Genomic DNA, 26050 nt, shown 5'->3' with positions numbered 1-26050 from the left:
AGGTAGGGCTGGGAATGTCTCCCTCCTGAAGCCCTGTAAAGCAGCTGCCAGTCGGAGCAGACAATACTGAGCTAGATGGACCAATAAGGCAGCTTCTTAGGGAGCCTGGAAGCCATCAGAGCCACTCATGTCTACTTGGCCCTCCTTGAAGCTCCAGGGAGCAGATCAATGGCTGTCCTTACAGCTGGACCTGTGGAGCTGATTGACAGTGTGGCATGTAATTAATAATAATAATATTTATATATACACCTCCTTTATCTCCAAAGGATCTCAAGGTGGTGTACATGGTTCTCCTCCCCATTCCATCCTCACAACAACCCTGTGAGTAGATTAGGCTAAGAGATGAGGACTGGCGCAAGATCACCCAGTGATCACCCGAGTGGAGATTTGAACTCTGGTCTCGCAGGTCATAGACCGTCACCCTATCACACCACACTGGCTCCTAGAATGGCTAGAGTGTTGGACTAGAACCGGGGAAACCAGGGTTCACATCCCTCCCCCACCCTCAGCCATGAAGCTCTCTGAGTGACCTGGGGCCAGCCACTGCCTACCTCGCAGGGTTGTTGTGCGCATTATATGAGAAGGGGGGGGGAAACCCACCATGTACACCACCTTGAGCTCCTTGGAGGAAAGGGGTGGTACATAAGTGCAACCAATAAATTGAACAAATGCATTTCAGACCGGTTACATAAACTCTGGCTGAAATGGGTGTGGGGTTTCCCCCACAACGGGTAGACAAAGAGAGACCCAAATCGCAGGTATTTGCAAGCCCTTTTCTTCTGCTGCCTTCCCGCTGAGCTGCTCCAAGGCAAGAGGCTGACTGATGGGCTGAGCTTGCTGCCTCACGTCTCCACAGACACAACCTGAAACCAGTCCCAACAAGCCCTGCCCTGCTGCTCACCCACGCAGCAAGAGCAACAGCGGCAACAGAGGCTCCAGGAAGTTGCTTCGAAGTCAGGTGATTTCTGGGGCTGGGAAAACCCCTCACAGTGCAACCGGCTGGGTTCAAGGGAAAGTTCAGCACCGCCAAAGGAGAAGACCTGAGAGGCCTCTGGGAGGGTTGGAGCCACCAGACAGGCCTGAGGGTGGGGTGGAGGGAAGCCAGGAGGAGAGGGAGGCAAGCTTACCCACCCCAACACCCCCCCCCTTGTAGTCTGAGGCAGGATCTGCTGGTGGAAAGAGCCTTGCTCACTGCCTCTGCACCCACCCTGCCAGCCTAGGCCCAGGGGGAGGGAGCAGTGAGATGCCACATCCATAAAGAGCAGCAGGAATCTCTCCCCTACCCCAACCTGTCCCAACATGGCATGTTACCTATCTTTGCATTGCAGAACGCCTGCTTGGCATGCAAAAGTTTCCAACCCCTGGGATCTCAGGTTTCAGGGCTAGGAAAGTACTCCCTGCAGAGCAGGCTTCGCTAGCCTGGCAGCCTCCAGGTGTTTTGAACCACAACTCCCATCAGTTGTGGTCATAAGAGCATGAGAGGAGCCTGTTAGATCAGGCCAGTGGCCCGTCCGGCTCAGAATCCTGTTCTCACAGTGGCCAACCAGATGCTTGTGGGAAAGCTGCAAGCAGGATTCAAATACAAGAGCCCTCTCCCCTCCTGTGGTTTTCAGCAACTGTCAATCCTCTTTTAAAGCTGTCTAGGTTGGTGGCCGCGGGATGCAGGTGGTTGTTGTTGTTGTTGTTTAGTCGTTTAGTCGTGTCCGACTCTTCGTGATGCAGGTGGTGCTGTGGTCTAAACCGCAGAGCCTAGGGCTTGCCGATCAGGTCGGCGGTTCGAATCCCCGTGATGGGGTGAGCTCCCGTTGCTCGGTCCCTGCTCCTGTCAACCTAGCAGTTTGAAAGTGCGTCAAAGTGCAAGTAGATAAATAGGTACCTCTCTGGTGGGAAGGTAAAAGGTGTTTCCATGCGCTGCTCTGATTCGCCAGAAGCAGCTTTGTCATGCTGGCCACATGAACCAGAAGCTGTACGCCAGCTCCCTCGGCCAATAAGGCGAGATGAGCATTGCAACCCCAGAGTCATCCGCAACTGGACCTAACGGTCAGAGGTCCCTTTACCTTTACCTTTAGGTTGGTGGCCATCACTGCCTCCTGTGGGAGTGAGTTCCATAGTTTAACTGTGAGCTGCAAGAAGATTTTCTTTTGTCTGTCCTTAATCTTCCAGCATTCAGCTTCAGTGGATGTCCATGAGTTATAAAAAAAGTCTTTATATATATTTTCTTCATATGATGCATCTATATATATATAAAAATGTAGGCATTGCGCGCACGGAGGTCACAGCCTTTCTCCGTAACTGCTGAACCGTAATGTAACAAATTTGGCCACAACGTTCCATGCCCATCAGGGAGGGATATGGCATTAAAAAAATTCCAAAAAACCACACCTTTCACACCTAAAATAATGATTAAACACAAAAAATTGGCGCCCAAATTAGACGTCACCACCAGAAGCTCTGAAAACTCCAGCAGCATCCAATAGAAAGGCAGATCGCACCCTGCCGCCTCCAAAGCTGCGCTGCCAGATGACATCACATAATTCCACAGCAACCAACTGAAAACAGTCCTTTTGCAGCAACAAGGTCCAGCTTTTTCAATAGGCCGCACCATTCAGTAGGCCACAGGCAAAAACAAACAGAATAGGGCCTTTCACAACAGGGGGGGTGGTCACAGGGATGAGGCACAACAAAGGGAGGGGGGAACACATAGCCACGGGGAGGGGGGAGAACCCTGAGTCACCCAAAGCAGTGGGGGGTGGGTTGGGACAGGGAAAACTGAGTAGGCCGCAACATTGCCTTTCACAGGGTGGGGGAATCACAGGGATGAGGCACAACAAAGGGAGGGGAGAAACACATAGCCATGGGGGGGGGAGGTAGGACCCTGAGTCAGGCAAAGCAGTGGGGGGTGGGGACATTTTCAGGAACACGTGTGGGTGGGAGTCTTATTTTTGAAACTTACAGTAGGGGAATCAGGGTTGGGACAGGGCAGGTGAGGGGACTCTGAAGGTCAATTGAACAGAAAAGGGTCCATTTAACACAAAAACCCACAGCAACGTGTGGCCGGGACAGCTAGTAATTTTATAAACTTATGTCACCTCCGACTGTGAGAGTAGATGGGACAATGGTTGGGCTTGAGATGGTGGTGAAGGAATTAAATGCAGTCTTTAGCTCAAATGCATCAGGCAGGCAGGCAGGCAGGCAGGAGTCCTGAAAGCCTCTGGCTGAACCTCTGACGGGCCTTGGGGGTGGGTGGCGGGTGGAGAAGGTGTGCTTGCAGTTTTAGTTTAGCTGAAGTTCCTCTGAAGTCACAGGAAAGCCCAGTGCTCCCCCCAAGACTGAACAAAACTGGACACATCCCATGATGAGGAAAGTCCAACGTTCAAAGCTCAGCTTGGCGTACAGAGCACGAAGTGGAGACACAAACAAGGAAACTCCCACCTCAGACTGAGAGAGCAGCTCATTTCCTGCCCCCAAAACCACAGTGTGATTTTTTAATTATGTTTTTACCACTAGTAGCAGTAGCAGCAGCAAAAGTACGGTGGGAGAGCTGCTTCATACCAGGGCCAGACAGTTGCTCCATTTAGCTCCAGCATTACCCACTTTTGACTGGCAGAAGTTTCCTGCCATCTCAGGCAAAGTTGGCTCTTCTCTACCACCCACTCCTGTAATGGGAAGCGCCAGAGATTGGAACCTGGGACAAGCTGCAGATGAAGCACATGCCTAACCACCAGTGCTGTGGCTGTCCCTTGCAGGTTCTCGCCAACCTCACAGAGACGTCAACAGGCGAAGAGTTTCATCATCTAGGCCATGGGACACCAACATGACACCCATGGGTTCATTCGGCCCCTCAAGAGGCCTTGCCTGGCAACCAGAGTCCCATCTCCAGCACTGAAATTAGGCTTGGAAGCAGTTTCCTATTTCTATTCTTTTTTCAGACTTGTGAGGGGGCACTTGGGGGTCCAGCTGGGGAGGGGAATTAACTCTCCCCTCCTCAGCTGAAAACAACCCTCTGCCCTTAGGGCACACCTCACAGAGTTTCCCTCTTGGGTTTAAATTATGTTTGTTTATGAAGTAAGGAGGGACAGAAAATATCTGTCCGGATAAAACTTGATTAACCAATTCTGCTCTTTGTAGCTGAGCAGGAGGCACACGAGGAGTCCAGGGCACCTCAAAAGTTTGGTGACGATCCCAACAGAGGCAGGGCCCTTCTCACCATGCACAGCAGAAACTCAGAAAACTTTGAAGCCATTCAGTTGTTATGTCAGAACCTGAGAAGAGCTTGCTAGATCAGGCCCATGGCCCAACTGGTCCTGCATCCTGTTCTCACAGTGGCCAACCATATGCACCCATGGGAAGCTCACAAGCAGGACCCAAGCACAAGAGCCCTCTCCCCTCCTGTGGTTTCCAGCAACTGGGATTCAGAAGCATTGCTGCCTCCAACTGTGGAGGGCAGAGTGTAGCCATCATGGCTAGTAACCACTGACAGCCTTCCATGACAGAGGAAGCAAGCCCTAGGGGCAGCATTGGCGTGTCAGGAGGAGTGCCACAGAAACTGTGTCTCACCCTCCTGCGTCTACCTGAAGGCACCTTGCTTCAGCAGCAGTGGGTTCCAACCACTGACAGCCAGTGTGGTGTAGTGGTTAGAGGGTTGGACCAGGACCGGGGAGACCAGGGTTCAAATCCCCTCTTGGCAATGAAGCTCACTGGGTAAACATCCACCAGCCACCGCCTTTCTAGTTCACTGGGTTGCTGTGAGGATAAAATGGGAGGAGGAGAATCATGTATGTCACATTCAGCCCCTTGGGAGGAAAAGTGGGATATACAATGGCAACAAATAAATTAAAGGGACGAGAGTCATGTGAACAACCAGGGCTTTTTATTTGTGCATCACAATCATTTGTTATTGAGAGAGAGAGAGAGAGAGAGAGAGAGGAGGAGGAGGAGGAGGAGGGGAGGAGGAGGAAGAAGAAGAAGATTACAAGACATTCCAAAGTGTTTTTTTACTGTTCCATGCACTTTAAAACAGCCCACTCCTAATTATGGGACAGCGACCTCAGAAGGAAGGAAAACCAGCATCATCCAGGGATCCCATCCCATTAAAAACCAAACTCTCACGTAATTTACAAAATGTGCAAAGTTATAAGATTACAAACAATAGTTAAAAAGCATTTTGCTTACTAACATGAAACACCACTGTTCCGTGATGTATCATAATATAACCAGGCATACGGGGTTTTCTGGGTCCAGGTGGCTCCTGCAGCACACGGTGCTAGCCTGGCCGACCCATCCCTTTGGCACGTGGGAGAAGGAAGGAGCAGGTCACAGCACCCCCGCACCCCCCCCAAAACACTCATGGGGCAGGGGGTCTTGTACTCTGCTCTCTGCCTTCTGCCAGCCGCCACCTGGGATGGCTTCAGCGTCAACCACTAGAAGGACCACACGGAAGAATACATAACGTATACAGAGGGATACAATATGCATCAACAGATCAACTGCTCCTGGCCTGCAAGTGAATCACACACTTAATTTTTTAAAAAATATATACGCAGGAACCAGGAGCAATTGCTATATATTCATTACCGAAAGTATCTATAACCGTTAATATCGGACTTGCCAGTCACTAAGACTGAGCTGCTAGAGGAGTAGCGAGCACTGAACTCTCCACCCCATATCTAGAGAGGCCTCCTCCTACGGTGCTGGAGGGCGTCTGGAGGTCAGGGGAGTGTGGGTGCCCTTTGAAAGCTGGGAGAAGGCAGGAGGGCAGTCAGAGCACAGACAGTGCTCTCATGGCTTCCAGTTGTCAGAAGTTTTTTTTTTTTTTAAACTCACAGCAATGTTATGGGAGAGCCTGTTATCCCCTTTTGCCAACTTCACCCTTGCTCGGACGTGCCATTGCTCTTATAGGAAGAACAAGCCTTGCCTCTGAACAAATGCTTGAAGGGGAGGGAAAGGTTGTCCCTCCTCATCCTAATTGCTCACTGGCCCGTTCAGGCCTCAAAGCTTCAGCTGGTGTTTGAGAAGGGACCTTCCCAGGGGAATCGCAGAATTACAAAAGTCGGAAGAGACTCTACAGGTCATCCAGTCCAACCCCCTGCAATAATACAGGAAGAGGACTTCCTCCCTCCAGGGCTTTCCCCTCCACCTCACACCCTGGGGTTTTGGGACTTGTAAGTGAGGATTTCAGCAGCGAGCTGCTGGGGGTCAAGAAGCTGTGGGAAGCGGCTCATGACCGCGTCTACTAGGTGAGGGTGGAAGATCCCGCACAGGCGGGTGTGCACGTTGGCACGCTCCTTGGCAAAGTGGTCTGTTGCAGCCCACTGGCAGGAGGCCTTGTCGTAGGGCAGCTGGTGGCCCCTCAGCCCCTCCCTGGGGGCTGTTGGCTGGTAGGGCTCGGACCAGTACTTGGGCCCCAGCTCCAGGGAAGCCCTTGAGTCAGCAGGCAGGCTGTATCCAGGCAGGCAGGCAGGGAGGGCCCTGGCAGAGGAGGAAGGCACCTCTGGGTTGTAGGGCAAGAAGCCGGCGCCAGAGCCCGCAACGGACTTGTGGTAGCCCTGGGGCTGGTAGCAGTTGTAGCTATTTGACTCAGGGCCCAGAGGGTGCGGGTAGGCGGGCCTCTGCCCCATGCAGTGGTGGGGGTGAGCGCTGTGGCTGCCTGGGGGGCTGGGCCACATCTCAGACAGCTGGCTCTCCAGGGAGCCGATGCCAGAGTCGAACTGCTCCTGAGACACGTAAGAAAGGGAGTCCATGTGGGGAGAGGCGGGAGGCGGCGGCTGGTACCACTCTGCAGGCCGGTAGGTGCCACCGCCGCCGCTCTTATGAGGGGTCCCTTTGAGCAGGAGGTGTGTGGGGCCTTCCCCGTGCTTGGCTTTGTGGGTGGAGCTTTTCTTGTCCACGGAAGCCTTCTGAAAGTGGGTCTTCTCACTCTCAGGGGGCAGGGAGCCCAAGGCTTCTACCTGGGAGGGCTGCCGGCTCCCCCTCTCCTCCTTGGATGTTAGCACGCCCCTAGTCGGGGAGAGCCTGGCGTTGGCGCGGAGCTCATCAGCCACGGAGCGCTGCAGCTGGTTGAGGCGCTCCGGGTGGTAGAACTTGCACTTGACGCCGTAGGTGCATTTCTTCCCTGGAAAAGGAAGGGAAAGGGGGTTGAATGTGGGGCAGAAGTACCGCAGGAAAATAGAGGGAGAGAGTTTGGTGCCAGGGGTGGGTGAATGGGGAGTTGAAAAAAACAACAGCCTTACCATAAGGGCACTGCTGCTTCTTGTGCTCAGGAACCACCGGCTTCTTCCTCAGAAAGTTGTCCAGGCTGGGTCCGTGACGCCCAAGTGGATCATCGGGAAGCATGAACCTGGAGGCAGGCAGCACACACCCTGGTCAAGAGCAGTCGTTCCCAGAAACCATGATTCTCCCCCAACCCCCCACAGCCAGCGACAAACAGAAAACCCAAATGGCCCCTGAAAAGAAAAAGAGGGTTGTTGTTCCAACTTCTTTGGGGAGGTGTTTCCCCTGCCCCCCTCCCGGGCTTGTGCCCAGGAGTAATCACCGAGAAAGCCCAGCTCCTTGCCATGCCTACCCAAACCTTTTGCACGGATGGGGCAGTGTATTTTGGTTCTGCTGTCCCTGGAGACGAATAGGGCACTGGAGTCCTACTCCTGGCCACCACCACACCTTCTGACCTAATTCTCCATCGACCAAGTCTAGCTTCCAAGGTCCCACCAGGCATGCTGCTGTCCTCGCCCCAAATAAAGCTTATCTTAGCAGCCATGTAGGCTGGAGACTCCAAAGAGTTCCTCAGCTCTTCACTCCCATTCTGTGTCCAGCCACATTCTCCTCCCAGGCCAATTTCCTCGAGCGCCCCAAGGGACCTACTTGTCATTGACGAACGAGTACATCAGCAGACGCTTCTCGATGAACTTCTTCCACTCGGGCCGCTCCGCCTGCAGGTCTCGGTAGACGTCATTGGAGACCACGATGCCGTCCGACTCGTAGGCCAGCTTCACGATGAAGCGGTCGTCGTAGCAGACCACCCGCTTGCCCCCCACACGCCGGGAAGGCGTGAAGACAAGGATCCTCTTCTCCTCAAGGTCGCGAAGGATGTGCTGGTCTGCAACAAGACACACCACGGTCACCCTCTACCTAAGACAGCTCTTGGAAGGGCAGGCATTTGCGGAAGAATTCGTGAGCAAGAGCAAACCAAGTTGGCAGGAGGCTGGGGGAGGCCAACTCTCTAGAGCTGGAAACTGAGAGATGCAGCCTGACCTAGGTAACACTGCCTGCTGCTCACACCCCCAAGCAGTTTTGTTCCATTCCCTACCCAAATGAGAACTTTCCCTCTCTCTCTCTCTCTCACTCAGATGCCACATCACACCCTGCAGATTTGTTTGATTTGAACCCTACTCTTTCCTGGATCTTGGGACATGCAATGCGCGTGTGTGTGGAGGGAACCCAAATTAAAGCAAGTCTTAAGAGATCAAATGTCCAGAGTCACGAACCTTTAACATAAGAACATACGGTGAGCCCGCTGGATCAGGCCAATGGCCTATCTAGCCTGGCATCCTATTCTCACAGTGGCCAACCAGATGCCCCAATGGGAAGCTCACAATCAGGACAGGGGCACAAGAGCCCTCACAAGAGGTTGGCGGCCTCCTGGGAAAACGAGTTCTATGGCTTAACGATGTTCTGTGTGAAAGACTTTCTTTTCTTTTACCTTTCCTAAATCTTTGCCATTAGAACTTGCCGTAGCAAGGAAAGCTGATAGCGCTTCAGGAAAATGTTAAGAGTGGGATTCTGGAGTGTTTCTGTAGGGTGGCGTTCTGACCTTGGTGCATCTCGACATCCTTCTGGTTAGGTGGAGGCAATTCAGGGCAACCCAAGAGGCAACTGGGGTGACTATTTGGGTGGGACAGCCAAGCGTCACCTGACATTTCAAAGTATATGGGGTGGAGGGTGGGCAAGGCAGAGGAGTCAGCCATGATCTATCCTATCAAGTGCATTCAGTCATCAGCTCAATGTCAAATGAAAACAGACACTCCCCTTGCTATAAGTCTCAACCTACTTAACTGTGTCCAGGTGCTCAACACATACCTGTGATTGGGACGTCAGGCCTCGGCTGCTCCTTCCTCCAGGACGGCACAAAGACAGTGATGTCTGTATGTCCTCGGTCAAGGAACCACTTCACTGCCAGAAAGATGCCCTGGCAGGAGAAGACATCTTTGTCCCCATGGCTGCAAGGATACAAAGATTCGCAGGTTCAGTGTTCAGGTTCCCATGTGACCTGTGTGTCACGAAGGCAGAGGAAACCTCAGAGGAGATCCACTGGGCAAGCTCTGTGCCCTGCTGCTGTTTGAAGCCAAAACTCACAAGGAGATGCCGAACACCAATGAGCTCCCCCCTGCTGCTGCCGCTGCCATTGCCACCTTCCTTCCCCACACCACTGAGATGCCCCTTGACATCATTATTGAAGTGAATATTCCTTATGTTAAATGTTGAATTGAGCCCTGCCACCCAGTCCAACAACCGCTAAGAAGAGCTAGCTTGATCAGGCCAAATGCTCATCTAGGCCAGTATCCTGTTCTCACAATGGCCGGCCAGATGCCTGTGGAAAACCCGCTAAAGGACCCAGGTGCAAGAGCCCTCTCCCTTCCTGTGGTTTCCAACAACTCATATTCATTGCTGCTTCTGAAGGCAGAGCATAGCCGCCATGGTTAGTGGCCCTCAATAGCCCTCACTGCCATCATGGTTTATAAATGATACAGATACACAAAACAAAGCAAAACAAAAATGAATAAATCTAATTCTTTTGAAAAACAGTTCCTCTGAAAATATGTTTTTATGTGTGCCTGGGGGTGGGGGTGGGGGTGGAATCACAAGAAAAGTCTGCTGGATCAGGCTAATGGCCCAAGTAGACCAGCATCTTCTTCTCGCACTGGCCAACCAGATACCCATCATGGGAAACGTGGAAGCAGGATTCAAGCATGAGAGCACGGTCCCCCTCCTGTGGTTTCTAGCAGCTGGTATTCAGAAGCAATGCTGCCCTCTTGACTGTGGAGGCAGGACATAGCTATCCTAACTAGTAGCCATTAGCAGCCTGCTCTTTTGAGTGGAAGAGGTCTGTTAAAGCACTTTTGCCTCCAGGCTGGACATTGTGAGACCTGGATCTCTGCCCTGCCCTTTCGCCACTTGTCCCCCCCCATCCCTTTTGTTCTCTTGCTGATCAAATGGAAATGGTCTCCGGGTTAATGTACAACAGTGGATACGGATTGAGCTCCTGCAGGAACTAGCCTTGGTAACACAGGGCAGACTTTTCTCGCCAACTAAGCACCTTTTCCAAGAGGAAGTGGAAAGGGGGAGTTGGGAGCCGAATCTGTCCTTCCCAACGCCAATCTTTCCAGCTGGGGGCTCAAGGACATGCACATCGACACAGTGCAAAGTTTTCTAACCCCACCTAAGCTTTGAATGCCAGGAGCACTCAATCCCTCCCAAACTAGTAAACAGTGGTCTCCCCTTAGGCATGCACAGAGCACAGCCTCTTCCCTGTGGAGTCACTGCATGCGGCAAACCTCTCCCCCGCTCACAATTCTGACATGGAAGGGGAAGAACTTCCAGATTCCAACCTCTCCCACAAGCAGCAGCCAGGTCCAGTGCTCCTCTCTAGGCAACAGTCCAGCACCAACAGCTTACGTTCCCTGGGCAGTTTCATCAAAGGGTGAAATCCACTTCCTGTCCAAGGCCTTTGTGCAATTAGCACGTGCGCCAAGCAGGAAGGAAAAAAAAGGACCCAGCAGCAGTGAAGCTGAGAAATGCTCCCCCACAAAGACCCCTATAATGCAGCAATATTTGCATAGGCTGAATATGCTAATGCCTTCTGGCAGAAAGAATGTTCGTTCCCATAGCTTTTTGATCACCCACACACCCAAAAGATTTAAATTAGGGGCCAGGTGGGGATGATCATAGAATCACAGGATTGGAAGGGACCCCAAGGGTCATCTTGTCCGACCCCTTGCAATGTAGAAATAATCAATTCTGTGTCCAGGGCAGCTGTCTATCAGCTCCATCTGGTACGCAGGCTGAGACCCTACCTGCCTGCAGACTGTCTAGCCAGAGTGGTGCATGCTCTAGTTATCTCCCGCTTGGACTACTGCAATGCGCTCTATGTGGGGCTACCTTTGAAGGTGACTCAGAAACTACAACTAATCCAGAATGCGGCAGCTAGACCGGTGACTGGGAACGGCCGCCGAGACCACATAACACCGGTCTTGAAAGATCTACATTGGCTCCCAGTACGTTTCCGAGCACAATTCAAAGTGTTGGTCCTGACCTTTAAAGCCCTAAATGGTCCAGTATACCTGAAGGAGCGTCTCCACCTCCATCATTCTGCCCGGACACTGAGGTCCAGCACCGAGGGCCTTCTGGCGGTTCCCTCGTTGCGAGAAACCAAGTTGCAGGGAACTAGGCAGAGGGCCTTTTTGGTGGTGGCGCCTGCCCTGTGGAACGCCCTCCCAACAGATGTCAAAGAGGAAAACAACTACCAGACTTTTAGAAGACATCTGAAGGCAGCCCTGTTCAGGGAGGCTTTTAATGTTTAATAGATTATTGTGTTTTATTTTTCTGTTGGAAGCCGCCCAGAGTGGCTGGGGAAACCCAGCCAGATGGGCGGGGTATAAATAATATATTATTATTATTATTATTATTATTATTATTATTATTATTATTATTATTATTATCACAGCTAAACAATCCTTGACAGAATTCCAGATGGGAAGAAAATATGGCTTTCTATTAAGAGAGTGTCTTATACTTCCATGGGGCGCTGATGTCTTTCCCAGAGCTTCCTGTTATGATCATAGTTTCTAGAAGCTGGCCTTTCAAAAGCAAGAGAGTAACAGGAGGAACTTCAGGAAGCCACACCTGCCCTGGGTGCCCCTGGTGGTTCCAAGGTCTCCGTAGCCACAGGGCAGGCAGGATGCTCTCTTGGCTTCAGGGCCCCTTTTCCAAAAGGGCTCAAGGAAGGACCGGCAGCGCTTGCTTATCGGCTGGCTTCCTTCCTGCAGTGTCTCTGGGGAGTTCGCGAAATAGAGCTTCATACACAATAACATAATGATAGAATGCAATGCAATATCTGTAACAATTTCTAAGCCTGAAGGGCCCCAAAGCCTGGGAAAATGATGCCTGGCACCAAAAAGACCTCCTCCAAGCGCCAGGCAGGTCTCTTTGGGGAAAGTGTTCTACAGCCAAGGGGCCACAACTGAAAAACTCCCTCACGAGCATCAGAAGAGGTCCTTAGCACTGAAATCAAGGCCTGCCCAATGAACAGGTGGATCCTTTTTCTACACCTAGGTAAAGCCCACCAGCCCTTGGAAGGAGCCCAACTAATCCAAACACCAACCCCTACTTCTTGCAAGAGGTCAGCTGAGATAATTGCTTTCAAAAAACAGTTCATTTTTCTCCCTTTCTTGCCATGCAAAGACAATTCTGCTTGCAGAGAGGCCAGTGCCTGTACCTGCCTGTGACCAAGTCACTTGTCCCCTTATCTCGGACAATTTATTTGTTTATTGCGTTTATATCCTCATTTGTGGGATGCTCTCCCCAGGGAGGTTCGGCTGGTGCCTTCATTATACACCTTTAGGCACCGGGCAAAAACGTTCCTCTTTAACCAGGCATTTGGCTGATTGATATCCAATGCCCTTTTAAAATGTGTGTGTGTGTGCGTGTGTAGGGGTGTTATTGGGTTGTTTTTGTTTTTATTTCTATAATTTATTTCATGTTTTTATATTGTGATTTTATGTTGTAACTGCCCTGAAACCTGCGGGTATAGGATGGTATATAAATTCAATTAATTAATTAATTGATTATTATTATTAATAATAATCTTTTTTCTCCAAGGAGCTCAAGGTGACATGTACATTTTACTCCTCCTCCTCACTTAGTCCCCACAACAACCCTGTGAGGTAGGTGAGGCTGAGAGGCAGTGACTGGCCCAAGGCCACCTGGCGAGGTTCATTGCCAAATGGGGATTCGAACCCTGGTCTCCCACTTCTAATTAATGTAGATGCAAAGATATGAACAGAAATCCTTGCTAACAGATTTTAGGCTGTCTGTATAGCTAGATCAGGCGGGCTTTATTCGCCAAAGGCAGGGAACAGATGATTTAATCCGGTAGCAAATCTTTATTTCTTTTCTTTTTTAAAAAAACAAAACTGATGGGCTGCAACTATTTTTCCTGATGCTGGAAAAGTGTTTGATAAAATATATTGGTAGTTAATTTCTGTAACTTTGAAAAAAAAAGTGTGTTTCCACAGGAATTTATGAATTGGAGTAGAATGTTACACCTCTCTCCCCAGTCCTGGGTGGACTCGACCAATGGAATTCATCTGAGTGAGTTTGGTTTAGAGAGGGCTGCAAGGCAGGGCTAATCTCTTTCACCCGTTATATTCATGGTTAGTGCCATTAGGGGTGTGCAATTTGCCAGAACAGGGAATTTAAAGCAGCTGTGTATGCCAGGGTGGATAAAAATCAATGATTTTTTTAAAAAAATCAAAAAAATCGGATTTTTTTGATTTAAATCGGATTTTTTTGATTTAAATCGATTTTTTTGATTTAAATTGGATTTTTTTAATAAAATGCTTTTTGTGGAAAACATATTACCATCCAAAGGTTATTCCATCATGAAATAAAGATTAGTTTTTTAATTTTGTAGTATAAGGTTGTATATGTTTAATTTTGGGGGTAAATAAATTCCATTAATCCATTCACAATGTCATGCTCTTCCAGAGGTTTTTGTAAGATTATTGGGCAGTTTCTCTGCCTACAAGATATTATCACAGGTGCTTGGTTTACTTTTGCAGTTCTCAAAACTGAATTTGACTCAACAGAGATCACATGCCTCTTCTTCACAGCAAAAATGTTATAACATGAACAGAGTTGAGAAAAAGACCTTAATCCTATTGTTCTACAAACCTATGAATACAGAAGCAACCCCTTCAGTGCTAAGTTTCAAGAAGTTCAGTGAATAGAATAGAAACAATATTTTTCTGATTGTTTGGAGTGGACAGTATTTAAGTTTTTCATGTGTAGGCTGGGCTGACAGTCTAAGTTTCTTAAAATATATATATATTGTTTTTGTTTAGCCAAATTAGTTAACAAACATGGATGTTTGTTTAAGCAAATAACATTTGCTGAAATGTTATTGTTTCAGTTGAATAAATCTATTTAAATTGTTATTATTAAGGTAATGATTATTTTTCTCCTTCCTAAGTACAACAGTAAAGTTGTCCAAATATGAATGATTAACCTATTAAACTGGGGATAAAAAAACTAATATGAAAAGTTGTTATTCTAGAAATCTTCATCTACTTGCATATTAAAGTTATACCAGCAAGAATTAGTCTTTATGATTTAAATCAACTATGATTTAAATCAAGCCTTACTGACTAGTGATTTAAATCGTGATTTAAATCGTGATTTAAATCAGTTTGATTTAAATCAAATCCACCCTGGTGTATGCAGATGATTATTACAGTATTTATTATTAGCAGACTCTAATAGTCTATATAAACTAATAAAATCTATTAATTTTTGCCTAATTATGCCTATACAATGAATTATTTAAAACCCAAATTCATGCCATGTGACTAACTGGCAATTTTGTTGGTACCTAGAGGTAACATATTTAAGTATTTTGGATCCTAGAGATATTTCTCAATTAATTAAACTGAATTTGAACAGACTGACGACAGAGATATCTCTTGATTTGGAAAGAGGGACTTAGACTTAGTATTGTGGATAAGGTTAATATGCTTGAATTAAATATTTTGCCGCAGATAATTCATGTGTGCTTTGTAGTATTCCTTTAGATATTCCCCAAGTGTATTCACATGGGTTTTTAATGTAGCATTTAGGAAGTTCATTTGAGGGGGACCTCTCAACTTCATTTCTCACCCAAAAAGATGAAGCTGTCAATATTGGAAGGAGGATTTACTTTTCCACATCCTACTTTACATCATAAGACAAACCTTTTAGCTTATGCAAATCTCTTTTTCTGCAAGTACCCCATGGGTAGTTTTGGAGATGACCTACTTGGCACCCCTGTATGGGTGGCTGACATAGCTGCCAAGTTTTCCCTTTTCTCGCGAGGAAGCCTATTCAGCATAAGGGAATTTCCCTTAAAAAAGGGGATAACTTGGCAGCTATGGTGGCTGATGCGTGGACATGGAGCTTTAAAGCATGGACTGTGCCTGTAAAACACGGAGGAAAGGTAAGTGTGGATAATCCCTCAGTGCAAGGTGCTCTAATGCAGGCATAGGCAAACTAGGCCCTCCAGATGTTTTGGGACTCCAACTCCCATGATCCCTAGCTAACAGGACCAGTGGTCAGGGATGATGTGAATTGTAGTCCCAAAACATCTGGAGGGTTGAGTTTGCCTATGCCTGCTCTAATGGGAGAGGAGGAAAAGCAACATTAAGAACATAGGAAGAGCCTGGTGGATCAGGCCAATGGTCTATCTATCTAGTCCAGCATCCTGTTCTCACAGTGGCCAAACAGGTGCCCCCAAGGGAAACCTGCAAGCAGGATTCAAGCACAAGAGCACTTTCCCTTCCTGCAGTGTCCAGCAAGTGGGATTCAGAAGCATTGCGGAGTCCAGCTGTGGACTCAGCCATCATGGCGCAGAGCCATCAAGAGCCCTCTCTCCTCCATGAATTTGTCTAATCCTCTTTCAAAACCACCCAGTTGGATGTCATCCTAGAGTGGATGTTTTGAATAATTTCTTTCAAATTATAGAAAATAGAAAGTCATTTTAATTCTTTCCCCTTCTCTTTGGTGCCCTCTGCTCTGGGCCATTATTGGGGTCCAATGATTACGCAGACATGAAGGTGGTGGCTGGCTGGTAGAAGAACCAGAGTTCTATCAGAGACAGGGAAGGGAAGATCTCCCAGGGTGAGAGACAGGGGGGTATTAAGGAAAGCTCCCAGGTGAGAGCTGGGAGGCTCTACCACTTTCTGCGAGCAACAAGAGCCGCCTTTGAGAGAAGACTCTGCATTTTCTTTTCTCTTCCTCTGTTTTTGTTTTTAGTTAGATTAGGTTTCTAAAATCTTATTGTATTATGAAATAGCTTTAACAAAATCTTATAAAAAATAAATTTTATCTATCTATCTATCTCAGGAGAAATGTCAATTTTCCAGGGGCTCCTGCTCACCTCCTCCAAACCCTTTGACACTAAACCTTCCTGAAAGTTGACAGGAAAGAGAAAGAGAGAGTCGATATTAAAATATAAAATAGTATTATGGGAAGCAAACCCCACAAGTCAAAACTGAAACTTTCTTGAGGATCTAAGAGCAACTAACTACCAAACCCTCTTCTCCTTATTGCAGCTGCTGGAGAAAATTTGCATGCTGTTTCCTAGAAGCCTCGTGTGGTGTGGAAAGGCTTGCGAAGGAGCCCAGCAGCCTCATCTGATGTGGCAACAACTGTGAAAAATTCCCTTAGAAGGAAGTGCAGGCCAATTCTCCTCCACTCACCCCTCTGAGATTTGCATATAGTAGCCTTGAGTATTATCCAGGGGAGGGTGAATCAAGAACGAACACAGCAGTTCGTCATTCCACTCTGAACAGGAAGCTGGCTCTGAAACTGCCCTGCTCTTCCTGGGTCCTGGTGGCTGCTTGTTTATATAAAAATAGCAAGGCAAAAAACAAACAAACCTTAGAAACAAAACAAATCAACAGCACACTTGTGTAGGACTTGTATCGCCCTCCACCCTGCTCCTTTAGGAGGGTCTGATGGACAGGGAGAAGCAGGCAATAAAAAACCCTGAAACTTTAACTGTGATCAAGGAGCAACTGCTGTTTGCCCATTTCCACCATAAAAAAGAAAATAGGCCCTTGCTGGATCAGGCCAGTAGCCCATCTAGTCCAGCATCCTGTTCTCACAGCAGCTGACCAGATTAAGGTTAGCAGATTTTTTTCAATGAATCCGGGGACACTTTTCAACTTCAATGGATTTTGTATGGGGACTGATGTGTAAATTCAGGGACTGTTCCTGGGAAACGGGGACATCTGGTAACCTTAGACCAGATGCCCTAATGGGGAACCAGCAAGCAGGACCCGAGTGCAAGAAACCTCTCCCCTCAAGAGCCCTCTCCTCCAGGAATTTGTCTAATTCTCTTTTAAAGCCATCTGGGTTGGTGGCCATCACTTTCTCCTGCGGGAGCGAGTTCCAGAGTTTAACTATGCTAAGTTCCTAACACCACCAGTGCCTTGGCGCAAAGGGGGCAGGAGGTATCCGAACACTACAGTAAGGATGCTGGGCAGTTGCCTATTTGAGGGGGGTGGGGTGGTCGGAACCACTATGATCCCAGAATGAATTACAGTACATGCCATTCTCACCTCCACTACCCTGATCAATGTTAGAACTTCTAACAGGCTCTCAACCTCAGGCCAGGTGAGGAAAAGCTCTCTCCCCTTGAAGGACTGCAGGGATGTCCCCATTCTAGCAGCTAACTCTCAAATCAGCACTGTTTTCCTGGGGTACCTCTCCAAAATCAGAGAACATCCACCAAGGACTGTGTATATTCTCTGCTACAAGGGTACTCCAGAATCAATCACACAGAATTTGGCATTCCAGAATCGTGGCTTTCAAAACCAAAGAGCACCAGCTCAGAAGTACTGGTAATCGAGAAAAATGTTTTCTCCCATTGGCAGAAACATGGGAGTTTGCCACTGCTTAACTTCTTAAATGACTGGTGCTTAAATCTGTCAACAAGCCACAGCCAGTAACTTGGGAGTTGCTCCCCCAAATTCCACAGTTGAGCAGGGTGAAGGTAATACACTCAGCTCATAGTTTACTCAAAGAGGAACTCCAAGGAGTGCTGGCACAAATAAAGGTTTTAGGATTCTTTTGCTCAGGGTGCCTTCAAGAGAGGGGCTACATCCAGGCCTTCTCTACAGTGGCCCTGCAGTGTTTCTGGGAAAGGGGCAGGTACATTTTGGGTCCTGGAAACTTATGAATCAGCACAAAGGGTAGTTTTGAGGCAAGTGTTTTATGCTCTCTTAATAACTGGAAGGTTTTAGGCGTGGTGGGCGGGTTAAAACAAGCAAAGTAGCAAGGACAAATCTGCCCCAAGACATGTCCAGAACTCCTGCAGGGGGAAACTGGCCTTCCTACCCCACAGTTGTTGCCTCTTCCACCTGAGAAGGCCCCCCCCCCATTTGCTGCACCCCTTCAAAATCAAATCAAAATCAAATCAAATCAAATCACAGCTCTTAGATGTGCAACAACCACAAGAGAGAAATGATCACTATAGAGCAGGGAACCTGCTTGGTCAGATGCTTCCTTACAAGCATAATTCCGTCATAGAAATCCAGAAATCAGTGTTCCAACTTGTCTGTGAAAGCATGAAGAAGCAAACTGTATGCTGCCACCACCTCGTTTAACCCTGGAGTAAAATTAACTTGCCAGGCAGATTCCTTTGGCTTGAAACTTAATGTTAAAAAAAAAAGTTAGGTAACTCTCCTCTCAGTGGAAGGGTTGCTGTTTCAGGAGGCTGACATCTTTGCCATCAGTTCCTCTCCACTCCCCATCTGCGGCTGCTTCCGCCCCATCCCTCAGGAGCAGAGACCCCTGGATTGTATCACCCACTGTCAGGGGACAAGATATGATACAATAACACCCACCCCACCACAACAACACACCAGGTCCCCATTGTAATTTTTGCCTGGATTTTATTGTCACACTGGGGAGACCACCTCAGCTGACAAGCAGGATATAAATATAAGACCACCAATACTCTGGTTTCTCTTCAGATCATATAAATCTTTCACCTTTTATTAATAAATATAAGACCACCATATCTACACAGGGCAGGATCCTGCCCTCTGGACAAAACAGGACACACACACACAGGCCTTTCCCTCACAGCAAGGCAGAGGGTCCTGCCCACAGTGAGAGGAACTTGTAGCACTAGGCCCTCCCCTTGGCTGAAGGAGGTGGACATGTTGGTTCTCAAGCAGCTTATTTCTTGCAAAACAGCAGAGCATGGCTTGGCAGCTGTGCAACACGGGTCCTGGGCAATCTCCGTGGCCGCCTGACGCCTTTCAAATGGCTCAAGGCTAGAAGAGGAGCAGGCCAGAACCTCTGCCCACAATAACAAGCGCCACAATAACAACTCTTGCCCCATCACTGGTCAGAAGGAAAGAAAGCCTGTCCCCTTTCCTCGGGCGCAGGAAGGAACTTGACAGCGTGAAAAAAAACAACCAACAACCACCCTGCTTTTCAGAGCCATGTGACATCAAGCTCTGTCAGCGGCCAACGAGCCAGTCATGAAACCACTACAGAGGGAAAGTACACAGAGATTGAGAGGATGGGGAAGGAACTAGGCCACTCCCTAGAATATTGACACCTGGGCTGAAAAAGAACAGCCAGGTTGGGCATTTAAGGTCTCACTCTCTGCTTATAGGATCATACAACTGAAAGGCACCCAAAGGGCCATCTAGTCCAACCCCCTGCAAGGCATGCGCCACAGTCCCAGCAAGCGCCTCCCACGTGGTAGGGAGCGAGCCACCACAGACAAGGCCCTACCTCATGGCCACGTTGCTCCCGTCGATGACGATGGGGCGCAAGTTCTCTCCGTCCTTTCCCTCCAGAGGTGTGGCACGGGTGGGGCTCTGGTTTGCTGCACCCCCTCGTGGGACCAGCGGTGCCTCGGGGGCCTCCTGGGGCGCCTCAGCAGGGTCCCTCTCCCCCACGGCCATCCCATGCTTGACCAGCTCCCCAAGGACTGTGTTGGTATCAGCGTTCAGGCCGTGCTTCTGGAGGACGGCCAGGATCTGCTCGGAGGAGTAGCCCAACTTGCGGAAGAAATCCACTTTCATCTGCATTTCGGTGGTGTCCTGCTCCAAGGAGCTCCACGACTCCAGGTCTGCGTCAGACTCCTCTGGGCTTGGGCCCTTCAGGCTCATGTAGCCACTCTCCTGCATGGAGCTCCCCCCGGGCTCCTCCTGCCCACTGCCACCAAGGCACTTAGCTAAGGGCAGAGGGTCAGGCCAGCGGGCAAAGCCACCCGGAGGGGCAGTGGAAAGGCCACCCAAGTTCATCGTTTTTCTCCTCTGGTCAGAATCTGTTCCTCATTCACATGCCAGAGCTGTAAAGGAAAAGAGAGCAGCTGTTACAGCCAGACTTCAGGAGGGAGTCAGAGGTCCAGGCCAGAGCACTCCTGATGTGCTTAGGGACACTACTAAACAGGAGGCTTCACGGGACAGAAACAGGCAGCAGAGGCCCACTAAAGAATCTCGCCCACTTCCCAGTCATGTGCTTTCCCTAACCTCGATCCAGGAGGCACCTCCAGCCACGGCTGCCCCACCTGGACCCAGGAACTCGCCACTTCCGCCCCGCCTCGGTGACTCTACAGGGAGGATTAGGGGGGCGAGTCGCCCCCGATCGCTCCTCGCCCCCAACGGAGACGCGCGGGGGACAGAGTTCAACTTCTGCTTCCGCCTAAGGAAGCCGAGGGCGCGGCCTCGCTCCCCACCCCCTCCGCTGTCACCTGCCGGCGCTCGTGACCTTGACGCAGCCCCGGCCAGACCAGCCGCCACGGTGCTGGGCGCGGGGCAGGAAGCGCCCCGTTTCCACCACCGTGGGGGCGAGGCAGCGCACTGGGGGGCCGCTCCAGGACACCCTTTTAAAGCCGGATCGCCCCCTCCCCCAGGACACCCGTTCTAAGTTGGATTGTCCGCCCCCCCCCCAAAAAACCCAAAACAAAAGCCAGGCCAGGGGTGGCGCTGCTTCCGCGCCCAGCCAAGCCGTGGCGCTCCTCCCGGCCAAGAGGGCTCCTTACCCGGCGCTTCGCCCCCGCCGCCGCTTCTTCCCCTCCTTCTCGCTCTCCGGCTCGGCGGGGCCCGCGCGCTCCTCCATGGGGCCGATGCGGGGCCGGCCGTGGCTGGTGCTTTATAGGGCGCCGGGCTGGTGGCAGCCGAGAGGCAAGGCGGGGAGGAGCCGGCTGCCGCTTCCTGAACCGCCCTCCTCCCCGACTCGCCCCGGCCCCCGGCTCCGCCTCTAGCTCCTCCGACGGCGACGGCGCGCAGCGAGGACGCGCGGGGGATGCACGGCTGCCCGGCAGCGCCGCGCGGAGCTGCCTCTGTTGCGGGCGCGACTCGAGCTGGTTCCCGCGGCGGCCGCAGCTCCCGGCTCTGTCGAGAGCGTAGCCCACCTCGCCGGGTTGTGCGGAGGGAGAGGACCTAGTACGCCTGCCTGAGCCGCAATGCATAGCTGCCAAGTTATCCCTTTTTTTAAGGGAAATTCCCTTATGCTGAATAGACTTCCTCGTGAGAAAAGGGAAAACTTGGCAGCTATGCCGCAATGGTCATTTCTTAGGTCGTAAAATTTATACACCACTTGATTGAAAGCAAAACAAAATCTCCAAGCTGTTTACCAGGAGAGCAAAACAAGATTATCAGTAAATGCAACTCTTTAAAATGTTGCTATTAGTACTGTACAGTATATAAATGCCATAACAACTTGGGACCAGTTTGCCAGCGAGATCACCTTGGCCCACATGTGCCCACTCGACTGCTTTGATCTGATGCTGTTAAAGATGCCGCATAATTCCTGTTCCACATTTGTAAGAAATCAATCTCTTGTGATGGCAGGCACCTACACTTAGGAACTCCCTGCCTGTTGAAAGCAGCATAATTATCATAGGCCTACACTTTATACACTTACTCGCCTTTTCTCTAAACTAAAAAGGCCCAAATGCTGTAGCCTCACAGGGGAATTGTTCCAACCCCTCCAGAATATACAGTTGTGCCTGTTTTGCTGGTGTTGCATGTGCAATAAATAGCATTTCAGAGAAAGCAACCTTTGTCGTCCTAACTACATCATCATAACCACCTGATGGCGTGTATCTTTCCCACCTGATCAAAGAGAAGGCAGCATGGCATAGCGATTAGAGTACTGAACTAGGACTTGGGAAAGACCAAAGTTTGAATCCCTATCCAGCCATGAATATCTTCTTCTTTGGCGATCAATCGTATCCAAGTAAGATTGTCTTCCATAAACACGATTTTAACAATGGGTCCGTAAGTGACTGTGGAGGCCAATTCTGGATCCACACGTCCTTCCACAGTGGGGACATTGGTTTCCGGGTGGGAGTTGATCACGGTGTGGATTTGCCAAGCACGCCTTCCTCTTAGCACGTTTATCCTTTGCGTCCCCTCAGATCAAGTATCTTCAACTTCAAAGTTCCCCAAGGTTCATCTAGTGCAGGCATCCTCAAACTGCGGCCCTCCAGATGTTTTGGCCTACAACTCCCATGATCCCTAGCTAACAGGACCACTGGTCGGGGAAGATGGGAATTGTAGTCCAAAACATCTGGAGGGCCAAAGTTTAGGGATGCCTGATCTAGTGCATAGGTGCCAACTCCCTGGGGCCCTGGGTGCAAGAGCACCCACAAAACTCCCCATGAAGGGGTTGGGCACCCACAAATTTCGGTTGAAGGACCATGCAGGCACCCATGGTTGCAGGGCCAAGCTGGCATTCCTGATCTAGTGCAACCCTCTCTTCTTCTTCTTCTTCTTCTTCTTCTTCTTCTTCTTCTTCTTCGGCGATCACTCGTAGCTGAGTAAGATTGTCTTCCATAAACACGATTTTAACAATGAGTCTGTAAGTGACTGTGGAGGCCAATTCTGGATCTACATGTCCTTCCACAGTGGGGACATTGGTTTCCAGGTGGGAGTTGATCACAGTGTGGATTTGCCAAGCGTGCCTTCCTCTTAGCACATTTCTCCCTTGCATCCTGAGTTCAAGTGTCTTCAAAGCGCATGACACCTTTGGTAAAGGCTGTTCTCCAATTGGAGCGCTCGCAGGCCAGTGTTTCCCAGTTGTCAGTGTTTATTCTACATTTTAAAAGATTTGCCATGAGACAGTCTTTAAACCTCTCTTGTTGACCACCAGCATTGCGCTTTCCATTTTTAAGTTCGGAATAGAGTAATTGCTTTGGAAGACGATCATCGGACATCCTCATAACATGACCAGTCCAACGAAGTTGATGTTGAAGAATCATTGCTTCAACACTGGTGATCTTTGCTTCTTCCAGTACACTGATATTAGTTTGCCTGTCTTCCCAAGTGATGTGTAAAATTTTTCGGAGACACCGTTGATGGAATCTTTCAAGGAGTTGGAGATGGTGTTTATAAGTGATCCATGTTTCACAAGCATATGGTAAGGTTGGTAGTACAATAGCTTTGTAAACAAGCATTTTGGTTTCCCTGTGAATGTCCTGGTTCTCAAACACTCTGCACTTCAATTGGGAGAAAGCCGCACAGAGCTCAGGCGATGCTGGATTTCGGCATCAATGTTGGCCCTTGTGGAAAGGTAGGAGAAGTGATCAACATTTTCCAACGTTACACTACTGAGTTGGATTTGTGGTGTTGCAGAGGGGTTGTTTTGTACTTGTTGGTGCAGCACTTTGGTTTTTTGGATGTTGAGTGATAGGCCAAGCTTTTTGTAAGCTTCTGCAAAGATATTTGTAACAGGCCCTACGTTACAGCCGCATCCGTTCCAACTCTACAGACAGAGACTCTCACCTAAGAGATCTACAGCAAACCTTTTTAGAACTAAAATATCCACCTGATGAAGTTAAACAACAGATCAACAGAGCCAGACTGATACCCAGAGAGAACTTGCTGCAAGACAGACCCAAAAAAGAAAATAACAGAACACCACTAGTAATCACATACAGCTCCCAAGTTAAAACAGTACAGCGCATCATCAGAGACCTACAACCTCTCCTAGACAATGACAGTTCTCTTTCTCAAGCTCTGGGAGGAAGACCTTTCATTGTCTACAGACAGCTACCCAATCTTAAACAACTCATCACCCACAATAATACCACCACCACCAGACTTAACATGGACACTGGTACCAGAGCCTGCAATAAACCCAGATGCCAACTTTGCTGCCACATACACCCGGACAACACCATTACTGGCCCCAGCAACATCAAACATACCATCTCAGGACTATTTAATTGCTCGTCTTCTAACATTGTGTATGCCATCAAATGCCAATAGTGCCCTTCAGCTCTCTATATTGGACAAACAGGCCAAACCCTACGCTAAAGGATGGCTGCCAAAGGTAAAGATGCCCCTGACCATCAGGTCTACTAGTAGTGTCCGACTGTGGGGTTGTGGCGCTCATCTCGCTCTATAGGCCGAGGGAACCAGCGTTTGTCAGCAGACAGCTTCCGGGTCATGTGGCCAGCATGACAAAGCTGCTTCTGGTGAACCAGAGCAGCACACAGAAACGCTGTTTACCTTTCCGCCGGAGTGGTCCCTATTTATCTACTTGCACTTTTGACGTGCTTTCGAACTGCTAGGTGGACAGGAGCTGGGACCGAGCAACGGGAGCTCACCCCGTTGCAGGGATTCGAACCGCCGACCTTCTGATCAGCAAGCCCTAGACCAGGCATGTCAAACCTGCGGCCCTCCAGATGTTTTGGCCTACAACTCCCATGATCCCTAGCTAGCAGGACCAGTGGTTGGGGAAGATGGGAATTGTAGTCCAAAACATCTGGAGGGCCGCAGGTTTGACATGCCTGCCCTAGACTCTGTGGTTTAACCCACAGTGCCACCTGGGTCCCGCCAAAGGATAAATGGACATAAATCTGACATCAGGAATCAGAAGACAGAGAAACCAGTAGGAGAACACTTCAGTCTCCCAGGACATTCTATACAAGATCTCAAAGTAGCTGTTTTATTACAGAAAAATTTCAGAAACAGACTGGAAAGAGAAGTTGCTGAATTGCAACTCATTACCAAGCTTAAAACCATGGAGAGACCTGGTCTGAATAAAGACATTGGATTCTTATCTCATTATACATGATGAAGCTATCTTTAGCCATCTCACCCATTGCTTTTTCCTGCAATACCAATTGCAGTCATTAACAGTCGTCAACAGGTTTACAACTTCTATCAGCCAATCACCCATTCCCACCACCCTTCTGAGTAATACCCCTCCCCACCCTCTGACTATACATAAGGGTCTGGTGACTTCTGTTTCAGTGTATCTGAAGAAGTGTGCATGCACACAAAAGCCCATACCAATGACAAACTTAGTTGGTCTCTAATGTGCTACTGGAAGGAATTTTTTTAATTTTTTGTTTCGACTACGTCAGACCAACACAGCTACCTACATGTAACACACAACACACACACAACCCCCTGCAGCGCTTCTTTCTTTCTCTCCCCAGCCCACCTCCCCCCCCCCAATCCCTCCTCCTCTCCTCCCCAAAGCCATGCAGCCGCAAGCAACTCAAATGGAGTGGAAAATGTCCAGTGGTGGCAGATCGAGCCTTTAGATTATCTCCTTCACCTTTGATACTTAGCTGTTTCTAATCTGCTTTTATTTGCCAGAAGCCCCCCTCCCACCAGCTTGGGTGGGTGGTGGTGGTGGCGGCGAGGAGGCAGAAGAAGTGGGGTGGTAAAAAGGCGAATAGATAACGTATGTGTGTCCCCCTATATTTTTGGCTGCCGTCGCTTCTATACATAATAATAATATGTTTATATGATTAGCTGAACCCAGGGGTGGGTAGAAGAGAAAGAGAGAGAAATAGTGGGGATGGAGATTGGCGGAAGAGGTGGAGGCTGGAGGTGACTGCAGTTCAGAGCTAGGAGAGTCCGTGTCAGGACTTCGCAATCCCCAGTCACACACTGAGAGTTGCATAGATCAGGCATCCCCAAACTTTGGCCCTCCAGTCCATATGTTTTGAACTACAATTCCCATCATCCCTGACCACTGGTCCTGTTAGCTAGGTATGCTGGGAGTTGTAGGCCAAAACATCTGGAGGGCCGCAGTTTGGGGATGCCTGGCATAGATGAAAGGGAGCTGGCAATAGGCTACAATTTCCCCTTTTTTCTTTTTCTTTTAAGTGTGTGCCTGTGTTTTGCAATCACAGCGCCTTCGCCCCACTTCTCCTCCCGCTGAACAATTGAGTTGATTCCGGCATGAAATACGGGGACAATTTGTCCGGGGACACATCTGCAAATCTGGGGACTGTCCTCGGGAACCGGGGACGTAT

General features: G+C 49.3%; 1 protein-coding gene across 2 annotated transcripts; it reads right to left on the bottom strand.

Moving 5' to 3' along the window:
* Nucleotides 1-4853: 4853 nt before the first annotated feature.
* On the bottom strand, nucleotides 4854-20961 carry ZC3H12A (zinc finger CCCH-type containing 12A). 2 transcript variants are annotated; one of them, XM_035120033.2, is made up of 6 exons: nucleotides 20813-20961; nucleotides 19558-20119; nucleotides 9073-9212; nucleotides 7858-8092; nucleotides 7230-7336; nucleotides 4854-7111 (listed from the first exon to the last, which is right to left on the bottom strand). In XM_035120033.2, exons 2-6 carry the CDS (start codon nucleotides 20070-20072, stop codon nucleotides 6138-6140), a joined length of 1971 nt encoding a protein of 656 aa, XP_034975924.2. In that variant the 5' UTR covers nucleotides 20073-20119; nucleotides 20813-20961; the 3' UTR covers nucleotides 4854-6137. The 2 variants fall into 2 exon arrangements, with proteins under 2 accessions (XP_034975924.2, XP_034975927.2); XM_035120036.2 differs by lacking the exon at nucleotides 20813-20961 and adding an exon at nucleotides 20301-20682.
* Nucleotides 20962-26050: the final 5089 nt, after the last annotated feature.

Source organism: Zootoca vivipara, chromosome 6 (genome assembly GCF_963506605.1).
Source record: "Zootoca vivipara chromosome 6, rZooViv1.1, whole genome shotgun sequence".
NCBI classification, from domain to species: domain Eukaryota; kingdom Metazoa; phylum Chordata; class Lepidosauria; order Squamata; family Lacertidae; genus Zootoca; species Zootoca vivipara.
This window is presented reverse-complemented; position numbering and strand designations above follow the sequence as displayed.

Bases quoted from the DNA above. Each gene is read 5' to 3' on its own strand.
- ZC3H12A (XM_035120033.2), bottom strand. From the start codon at position 20,072: ATGAACTTGGGTGGCCTTTCCACTGCCCCTCCGGGTGGCTTTGCCCGC. The intron at 8,093-9,072 runs GTATGTGTTGAG...GTCTTGTTGCAG, and splicing joins GCCTGACGTCCCAATCACAG to ACCAGCACATCCTTCGCGAC. The intron at 7,112-7,229 runs GTAAGGCTGTTG...TTCCTTTTCCAG, and splicing joins GAAGCAGCAGTGCCCTTATG to GGAAGAAATGCACCTACGGC.